This window comes from Bombus huntii, chromosome 13 (assembly GCF_024542735.1).
Source record: "Bombus huntii isolate Logan2020A chromosome 13, iyBomHunt1.1, whole genome shotgun sequence".
Lineage (NCBI taxonomy): Eukaryota > Metazoa > Arthropoda > Insecta > Hymenoptera > Apidae > Bombus > Bombus huntii.
Window position 1 is genome coordinate 3,901,265 of NC_066250.1, and position 10,706 is coordinate 3,911,970.

General features: G+C 39.3%; 1 protein-coding gene across 3 annotated transcripts in view; it reads left to right on the top strand.

Annotated features, from left to right (window-relative positions):
• Window positions 1-10,683, top strand: part of LOC126872708 (protein FAM214A) — a 43,884-nt gene extending 33,201 nt beyond the window's left edge. For 2 of the 3 annotated variants that reach the window (XM_050632818.1, XM_050632817.1), the window contains exons 2-9: window positions 51-265; window positions 769-989; window positions 1,500-1,722; window positions 2,265-2,430; window positions 2,923-5,413; window positions 5,552-5,873; window positions 6,120-6,319; window positions 6,949-10,683. In XM_050632818.1, the coding sequence (XP_050488775.1) occupies window positions 53-265; window positions 769-989; window positions 1,500-1,722; window positions 2,265-2,430; window positions 2,923-5,413; window positions 5,552-5,873; window positions 6,120-6,319; window positions 6,949-7,117 (4,005 nt within the window). In that variant the 5' untranslated portion in view covers window positions 51-52 and the 3' untranslated portion in view covers window positions 7,118-10,683. Of the gene's footprint in view, window positions 1-50; window positions 266-768; window positions 990-1,499; window positions 1,723-2,180; window positions 2,431-2,922; window positions 5,414-5,551; window positions 5,874-6,119; window positions 6,320-6,948 lie in introns of those variants that run through there. The other variant, XM_050632819.1, reaches the window with a different exon arrangement.
• The last annotated feature ends 23 nt before the right edge of the window (window positions 10,684-10,706 follow it).

A 10,706-nucleotide genomic window follows, 5' to 3' on the forward strand; every position in this document is an offset into this window, starting at 1 on the left:
AATATCGAATAAATTTCATTGCCAATGATAAATTTTCGTTTTCGTTGCAGGTATGCACTGCCTAGGTGCGGTGACAGGAGGCATTCCCAGCCCAAATGGGGTTGGCGGTCGGGGTGGCATTCTTAGCGTGTTCCGAGCCCTTGGAGTCCTGGTGTGCGAAGGGAGGATTCAGGGCCCTCCACGTGGTTACAAAGAGGGCCCACATTGTGCAGCGCCTATGCAGTCGGTGCCTAATGACCACGTGTGCGAAGAAGATAATTACTTGGTAAGAAAATTGTTCTCGTAATCTTTTCCACGATATCTAAACCGCTTCTCCAAGAACATACAGTGGCCAGCGTATAAATAAGGAAACAACAACTACTAGTAATCTTAATTACATTATGAGGCATTCTGTTCTCGTTCTTTATTACAACACAGGATTTAAAAATACGTATAAATACAGAACGATCGTTGAACGTTTACTTGCAGTAATAATTAGAAATCAGTTGTATTTCTGCTTACTTTAATAGTAGAATATTGGAGAATACATTTCCTATGGCCTGAAACGTTGTTTCAAATTTTTATTTCGAATAATAATTACAGACCGAATTAAGTCAGGTCTGTAAAATAAACGTGTCCCCTATTTATGTGCTCGCCACTGTAACCTTTGTTTCGATAACAGAATGACGTCGTTAAATCGTTTCCCCTTCTATTGAAATCGTAGTAATTAAAATTTCTATAGACAATGGTTTTCTCATTTGCCTTTCTTTTTTCATATAATCTGTGCAGTGCGATCGATATCTTGTACTGGTTCGAGAGATCGCCGATCGTATTGCAATTGGTTCGTTCCTGTCCATCGAAGTGGTGTTGTGCAGCAACTGTCCATGCGGTTTGGCCAAATCTACGTGCAAGAACCCGATCTGCACTGTGCCGTCCTTATCAATCTCACCATGGCAACAAGCGTCGGAGATGCTGCTGGAGTATTGGTGTGTTTGTGTCGTTCCCAGCAAGTAAGTATGCCAATCAGTTGCTCTAGACTATTTATTTCAACGATAATAGCATACGTAACTAATCCCTCTTGACAAACAAATTTTCACTCGATTCGTTAGCGAAATTGATCGTACTTTTATAAGAGAAAAACACTTCGCAACGCAAATATAATATGTTTATATATCAAAATTATAATCTATGTATAATTATATTTTTTACAAAGTGTATAGTTATCTTAGTGTAAGAGATATTGTACCATGAAGATCAATAACATTCAATGGTTGAAATAATTGGCTCAACTGAATGCGATTAAATGTAATTCATTTAACTTGGTACTTTATACGATAGACATACTAATGATTTTATTAAAGATTTTTTTTTACTAAGACTTTTGAACGTGGATGTATGTCTCGGCGAGTGGTTAATTGGATCATGTTGGTTAATTTTCTTCTTTCTTTGAAGAAGACAAAACAAAGAACAAGAAATATCTTTCTTTGACACTAACAAATCGAACGAATAACAATGTTCAGGAGCCCAGAGACGATGAACTTCTACGGTTTATATCAGGCAGTCCGTTCACGACTTCACTTCAGCCAAGTCGCTGCATGGTGGTCCAGGAGCAACGGTGTCGATCCCAGTTACATCGTGACGAGGGTGGTGCCATATAACGAAGAAAATCTGAGAAAGTTCCGGGAATCACCCGTGGAGCACACGTTCCCCTTAGCTGGCCAGGGAGATGGAAATTCTATAAAAGTAAAAGAATCGATTCTTATCGTTTATCAGCGTCGTTTTAAATCGTCCGCTTATACCATTAATTCAGGAACATTGTCATCAATTGGCAAACGAAAAGTTGAACTGTCTGTGATATCGATTAACATATCCTTCTCACGTTCGATGTTCCTTTATTCTCACATTACACGTTTCATGAAAATCATTGCCTCTTTTATATTCGCGTTGAAACATATTACGAGCGAAAGCTCGTTGGATGAAGATAGATGCGCTTAATCGATCCAAGGATTCCCTGGCAAGCAATAGCTCGCTGGGAACGCTCGAAATGATGCGTTTGACTCACGATAAAGGCGAGGTCAATGTTCCTCGAACTGTCCATGTAATTCGCATGGTGGTTCTCTCGTCCACGTACTCAGAGTACCTTCCACGGTTCTATTCTGGTGGTTCGAGGACACTAACGAATGCCTACTTTTAACCAGCAGATGAGTCACCGGCTACCCAATCTCGTTCCAAGTACCGCGACTGCATTTAATGGAGCTGAAGAGGATTTCTCGTGTAAATTTTAGGTCACCGTGTGGGCACTGCCGAGGATGGAAGAGGTACCGATTCTCACCTGTCCTTTGCATCCGATCAAAGAGAAAGACGAGGAGGGTGTAGCGAGGGCTTTGACACCTACCAAGGCTATCCCGGTTCCGAGCGCTGCGCAAAATCCCGAAGCCCTTGTCTTGCCTGGTAATGAGGGGAATTGGAATCGATCAGCGTAATATTTCGACGTTCGAATATCATCTTCCGAGTGTCTCAGTTTATGTACATTTGGCCATACACCGAACTATCGTCTTTTCATTTTTTTATATTAAATAAGTGGGTAAACGTCATATCGCTTCTCGATTCTTTTTTCTTAAATCCTTCGCGATCATGTATACGTACATGTGTACATATATCGTTGACTCGATATCGTCATTGCGACCCTAAGATATCTCGTAATGACGACATCGTGTTACCGAGATATCTTGTACCTAGTTACGAAAGGGTTAATTATATTACAAAGCATAAGTTTCTTCTCTTTCATTGCTTCTTTAAATTGTTACTAAATTAGCAAAATATGTTCCTTCCTTTTTGCTTTGTCAAATTGTTAATAAATTAGCGAAGATGATGCTCGAAATACGTCCATTACGATACCGAAGCTAGAATATGTCGTGAAAGAAGTATGTTTTATTGGAACAGCTCTGGTGGACGACAGACTGCAAACACCTTGCAACAAGCCCGGCAAACATCATTGTCCCTGCGACGAGGAGGACGTTCCACCGCCACCGCCAGCGATTCCACGACAGAACCGCGAGAGGAAGCGTCGTCGATCTCTTCCGTGTGGTCCAACAGACGCAAATTCCTGCGTTACGGTTCAACCGATGCCTCTTCCCTCGGTACAGGAAGCTGTAACGCAAGAATCGAAGAAAGACAGTCAGAGCTCCAGCTACCCGAAATGTTCCGCCAAGATCTCGATCAATCGCGATATTAAACTTGTGCAAGGGCAGAACTGCAAATTCGAGGAGAACAGTATCAGGAATAGAAAAAACCTAAACTCAGATAATCTGGAGCGATGTTTTAAGACGCAGCTGAGCATCGACGGGCGAGATGGGAACACTGAGAAACGGTACAAACGAACGATCGACGATCGTGACGCAAAATCGTTGTCGAATTCTAAAGATAAACAATGCAATTTAGAGAAGAAGCAGAAAGAACGAGAGATAAAGTCGGAGAAGAATGGGATATTTGAGAATCTGATACCGTTCAATTCGTCGCTGCCGTGGTCATTTGTTGAGTCTTGGAATAATAGTAACGCAAATGGCAAGTGCGCTTTTCAGAGCTTACGCGGAAACAAGGAAACTTATTTCAACGACTCTGAGAGAATCTACAAAGCGCCAGTCAGTAAGGATTCGAGTCTCGTGATCAATCCCTTTAGGCAACCCAGTCCTTTCCACGAATCAAATCCAGGTCCATCGACGAATAATCGTTTAAAGCAGGATTCCTTAAACTCCACTTGCATGGTGCATCAAAGCTGTGTCAAGTCGTCGTGCAAGTTATCGAATTCTGGAGCGGTATCGTCTGGACGAGAAGCTTTGGACACGGACTCGGACAGGGGCGTCAATAACAAAGGGAGATCCAGAAAGGATTTGAGTCAATTAATATCCAAGCTATCGTTTCCTGATGATAAAGACAGAACAAAAGAGGAAGGAGGCTTCTTGGATTGGTTCACCAAGGTTCCTGGACGAGTTCTCGGAGTCACGCCAAACATCAGCTACATAGAGAATAAGGTGAAAGCTACGAATTTGAAGAGTCAGGAGCAACACGGAAACGAAATGAGATTTAAAAATTGCAATCTGGAGTTGAGCCAGCAAGAATTCGACGAAGTTCTGGCTGTTTTAAGAACTAGAACACCGACTGAACGTAAGAGGACAAGTGTCAGGACGGTAAAGAGACGAGAGAAGCCGGAGAAAGCAGTAGAAGATGGAACGACTAAGCTGGTAACGAAGTGCGGGAATGTGGAGAGTAACGAATGTTCGACAAATAATTTGGTGAACCGTGCCAAGTCCTGCGAAAGTTGCAATCACAAGTTATGTAGGAAAAACGACCAACAAGCTTTAGAGAAGACCAATTTCGCTGAGATCTATGGCAATAAGAACATTTACAATCCCCAGAAACGCGAGAAGCTGGATGGCGATGAATCGAACGAGAATCTACAGGCGATCAAATGCAATAATTCCGAGAAGAGGAAGAACGACACTGTGGACTGTCTGCAGAACGTGTCGAACAAAGCAGATATATTATTGGGAGCAATTTTGCGAACCAGCAAAGACCGAGGGAACCAGTCGGAGGTTCCTTGTGGGACCAAATCGAGGTCCACGTTGGCAATGACCACCAACGAAATGGAAAGCAATCGAAATAACGTGGCCAACGAGAAGTATCAGGAACAAAAACTGTCAATGGAGGATGAGAAGTCTCTGCCAATGGCGTTCAACAAGAGATTTAATCGGTTCCGGCAGCTTTTCAAGAAGGAGCACGAGAAGAAATTAACTTCGACAGAGGATAATCCGCAGGATGCGATTCAACAGATCGGTCAACGTTCGTTCATGTACAACAACGTCCAACCAAGCCTACACGATCCAAAGAACTTCAGGGATAGCAAAGCAAAGAGAAGGATAAATTTCTCGAACATTACCGAAGAAACGGAGAAGCGTGACGCGAGCCCCGATCCTTCAGAGCTTAGTACAAATGGCGCACATCAAAACTCACGTATCTATAGTACAAATTACAAGAAGGATAGCTGCGACTACGACGAAGTCGAGACGTCCAAATGGCAAAATAGACTGCATAGTACAAACGACGAAGATAGCATAACCGAGCACGAGGAGGAAGAGGAGGAAGATGAAACTGTATCGAAGCTTTGCAAAGATTCTGTTCCGAGTGTCGGGAAGAAGAATCGAAATTATAGTCTTGGTAAAGACAACGCCATCACGGAGGAGGACGAAACGGTGGATAAAGCGGTACCGACCGCCATCGAACAAGAAAGATTTCGACGATCCTTGGAAAACGCAGCTTCGATGGTGTTCCATAGTAGAACCGGTTTACCATTGACATCTAGTCCAGCTCCATTGAGAAGAGGCAGCTGTTGTTTCGATTACGATAGTAGTCTGAATACCGTCTCCTCAAAAAGAAGGTACGAATCGAAGAAACAGGTGAAAAATACGAGATCACATTTTAAATTCGATATCTTCCTCGTCAGCCAACTCTATATACGGTACAAGAACATATCGGTGAAAAGATTGCTTTAGTTGAAATGAGCTTTTCGTTTCAGTGCTCTGTTCGAGTTGAACACTCCGCCAAGTCCAGGTGCAGTGTCTTTGGAAGAAGCAGACAGAGAGACGGAGAATCTCGGGGAAGGAGAGGAGACACCAAAAAGACGTTCAACTTCTCGCAGTAGACCGCAGAGTCATGCTCTTCTAGGCAGCTTCGAGGAATCAGCTTTAAATGGTAGACTCGAACCTGTGTCCACCGTTCACGGTTTCACGGCGGAATTAGGTGCCAGCGGTTCGTTCTGTCCGAAACATCGAAAGCTTCCAGTCACTGTGTTCTTCTATACGCTCGGTGACAATGATAAAGTTTCTACGCCCTATCTCGTACGTACATCTTGTGTTCTTTACTGTATTTTTTCTATTTCATTTGAGTTTTGTTATTTCTTCTACTTTTTATCTGTTTTTTTTTTCTTTCGTAATATTGGAATATTACGAATTGGCAATTTTTCATCTTTTTCCCTGTTTTTTTAAATTAAAAGGAATTTTGTTGTTACCAATGTTGCGTTTGAATGATATATTTAGAAATATAACGGGACATTGATGAGACAAACTCCGTTTACTTTTTCATAGGCACATATTAATTTGGGCAAAAAGGGCTACCAAGTACCAAGAAGCGGTACTATTCAAGTAACACTTCTCAATCCTTTGGGTACAGTCGTTAAGATGTTCGTAGTACTATACGATCTTTCTGATATGCCACCACGATCTCATACTTTTTTACGTCAGAGAACACTACGGGATAAAACACTACGCTACCTCGTACATCTTAGGTACGTTAGGAAACATCTCAGTTTCTGTTAGAGACCACGAATTTTGTCCGCTTTGTAAACATTGAAATTTTAATTATCTATGGTCGAGGGATGATCCCTCTCCTCGTTAATTAAAGTTTTAAAGATTTCATACCTAGTGTTTCTAACAGTAATCGAGGCTTCCTCGTGCGAATTTCTTTATAAATAGTAAATAAATAATATTTTAGAATAACAATACTGACAGGTAATGTAAACTTCAATGTATACATCTGAATCTTTTTGCAGAATCTTATTAATATTAATTAAACCGTTAAACTGTTAACATCAATTAAATTAGTATTAACGAAACTTCATGTAAAATTGTGGAATATTAAGATAGTAAAGTTTAACAATTTTGAAATTTTAATATTCTAAAGAATATCAATTGTCAACTCACTAATATTATTAATTGTTTAATTATAATACAAGAGACTTCTGGAAGCCACGATCGTTTTTTCTGTAACGATCTTCGCTATTTTACGCTTTTCTATCGCTCTCTTCTATAACTAACTGAATCTTCACTGACTCTCTACCTATCAATATGCAACTAACATTCACATGCATTCAGAGATCGCTCTACTGTCACGCTAAAGTTAAATATTTCATTTCAGATTTATGTCCGGTAAGTCTGGCCGGATTTATCTGCATACGGACATTCGTATGATCATTTGTCGCAAGTCCGACGTTGACACGGCGTCGGATTTTGGATCAGAGCCACCAAAGGAACTGCGAAGCTACATCCATGGTCCTACCAACCCGAAATTTTCGCCAAGGTGCTGAGCCACGTGGCTCTTTCCATGGGGTTGCTGTCAGTCACTCCGCTCGCCTAGTCCCCTTCATGCAGAGGTTTAGCAGAGACCAGTTTTTGTTTTTAGAATTCCAAACAGATCTTCTCGAAATGATGCCTGAGAAATCTTTCACATTACCGAAGAATGATCATGAAAAGGAGCTGATAGAAAATCTTGGTGAATATGGCCTTTTCAAGAGGAGGAAAGAAGGTTGTAAAAGAAAAGGAGAAAATGTCCAGATGGAGAAAGATTTTTGTAGTAAATTAAGACCATCCTTCGCAAAAGGAAGGTATATTGGCGGTCCTTAGTAGGGCATTCATATTTTGAGATTATTTTCGCGAAGAATATGAGAAGGCAACGTAACAGTTTGGAGAAAAATGTTTGCAGGAAGTTTCAGAAGAAAAGATTGTTTTTCGTAAATGTAACGTTCCAGATTGGTAGGGAGAAAGGAATGTTAAGGGGCATATTGCGAGCCGCTTTAGTAAGAATTGTTTTGCTTATTGTTTAGCTACAATTTATTTTCTTTCTTCTCAAATTGCCGGTAATGCTATCTTCAACGCGGAAAAACAAGGCGTATGTTAATTTCAGCTTACAATGATTTCTTTCGGTTTTAGTTTCTTTGCGGATCCAAATTTTTAGTTCAATTGAATGAATTATTGTTTTTCGTTGAATTGAATTTATACACTGTACGCGTTCTCGGATTTTCGGCGACGATTGTCGCTTTGAATTTTTGTCTTTCATATTTCTCGCGTTCGAACGCATTCGTATATTTTCAGACGGAAACGAATAAGGTTTCTAGTTGTCCCGAGTTCGTCGATTTAATTATAAGATAGACGATCTCCTTGCTAGGCCATCTCTCTGGTTTATTGTTGTAAATATAAGTCATGTGTAAAAGTCGATTAAGAATTTTTTAAACGGGATGATACTGTCATATGTGTGTAGCACTCTACGTTAGTAAAAGAAAGAAGTAAAAAAAGAGAGAAGGAAGAAGAAATAAGTGATACGAGCATAGAAAATATCAAGAATCAGGTCTCTCGTTGACATTTAAAAGAATCCTCAAACTATTGTACAAATGATAAACAGAGAACTATGTGATCTAGGAAATCGTTTAAAGTGTAATTTAAATAGATACCATTTATCGATTCGTTGATATTTTCAGAAGAAAATTGAAAGACGGTTGACATCGTCGTTTATTTTATTAAAAAAAAGCAACAAGAGAAAGAAAAAGAAAGGGAAACGGAGAGAGAGTGAGAGGGGGGAGGGAGAAAGGGAGAAAGAAAAATGTAAGAAGGCACTTTCGTGTGAAACGATGTAGTTTGCGAATCAACGAGTGGCTGGATTACACGACTTTTCCTGCTCGAAGAAAAAGAATCATTATTTACACATATAAACAGAACACAATCTTGTGTCCGTAGCACTGTGATGAATATTTTGATAGACTATAAAGAGTAATTATATTATAAAGTATCTATTTGAGTAGTGAATATGTCCTAGATTAATTAATAATCATACTAATGTCGTATGAGGAATGTAACCGAGCGTAACTACTAACCGAAAAAAAAAAAAAATTACACATACATTTCGCAGTTATACGGCGCTCATTATTGTCTCTGTATTAAATGACGGTACGTTTCCCTTATTTTTCTACGCGCACGAGAAAACAGAAATCAACAAGAAAACAGGAAGATAATTTAGGAAGAAAACTATTCGCATTCGCACGAATACCGCTTGAATTTCACCTGAAGGATCACTCACTGACTTTTCTTTCATCGCGAAACTTCTTTAATTCGTCGTTTAACTTATCAGCGCCTTCTGCCACTTCTGTCAGATGAAAAATTGTCGAATTTTTTTAGATCTACATACGACCAAATTTGCTATTTAAATAAGATGTCAATTCAGGTGAATTTCCGGGCATTTGTTGTGCTCGCTCTTATTAAAATTAGAATTCGATTAACTTGACACGGTGGAGACACGTAGACGTAACAGATGGATTTTGTGATTCGTTCAAAGAAATTTGTCTTTCAGAACGAGAAATATGTTGTGTACTCTTACGTACGCTGACGAGTACGTTTACGTTGATCCACGTCGATAATACTTCGCCTGAATCATACGAGAATATTACTTAAAATTCACTGGTCGATGAGGAATTAAGCTGTTTTAACGTTGCAAAAGTTTTTGTAGCACGTGTATTGTACGGCAAGGAAATATAGAGTGTATAATCACTGCCATGCTGTAAATACATTGTAGCATAGATGAATCGTTGAATAACAATTTAAGGGGGTTTTAGCGATAGTTGTTTGCCTGATCGAGAGATCCCATTTGAAAAGAAGCAGAAAGCAAAAGCGAGGTCCATTGAAAAATCTCTAAAAATCACGGGAAACTCGTCTTGTTCTCTATTGTTTTTCCACTTTGAAATCATCACTTTCACGCCACGATGAATTTTTTCCAAAGTATTGGATGTCTGTTGCCAACCGATTGGAAGCGAATTTTTTTTTTCAATTGGATCTCGCTTGTGGGACGATTAGAAAAACGAAGTGTACACGCTGCGAATTTTAATAGCATATTTTCCCAGATCATTGAAAAGTCGCTTGGTAGCTTTAACAGGGAGATCTCAACGATGCGTGTAATTAATTTTCATACGACGGAAATTGAACGAAAAATATGTGCAATTCATTAGTGTACCTTTCTTGAAAAAATTCATTGAGATAGAAGGAGAATACGAATATTGTATTTTTGGAATTTGCAATCGAGAGACGATTAACTTGTACACTAACTTGTAGGACGCGCACTAAGAATTTTATTATTGTGATAAACTTTTGTCGGAATAATGGTTCGTAATTACTTCGAAGTCGAAACGCATTCTCTTGTTGCTGGAAAAGGGGGACGAGTTAAGTCGACGGTGCCAAACTTAACAACAAAAGGAAAATGAGGAAAAGATAGGCTTTTGAAAGCGCTCAACGACGCAAACGTTTCGAATCCAACAGCTTCGATCACTATTTTAACTTTTATTTCTCGGCCATAAAAGATTTTATTTTATTCTTCATAATTACTTCCATTTCGTTTTATCAATTTTCTCCAATGTGTTTTAGTTTTTGTTTTCATTCGATTACATTTTAAAGCGTTTTTTTTAATGGAAGTTATTTTTTATTGCCAGTATATAATTTTAATTACCAAACGTCGACGTGGCTAGAACCTGATTTGTAAATTATCATCGATTGTTCGGTCTCTTGATAATTGAAAAAAAAAAAAGAAACAGCAAGGAAAAGAAGACGAGCACCGTTCGATCAATGATAATTGCGAGCTTTATTTGTCAATGATAATTGTAGAACGTTTTGTTGAGTCATTTGTTGAGTCACCTGAACACATTGATGGACGCCAGACATGTACATAGGGTAGTGTTATTTTATAAATGAAAATTATTGTTATTATTAAGATATACTTTTTATTATTTTTAGCGAGCGAAGCGTGAGGTCAGAGAGAAACATTTGTCGAGAGCGAACTCACATTTATGGTACGCATGGCCAAACGTAATAAAACTACAGCAATGCATTACAACAATTGTTCTGTGTGTTTACTTGATA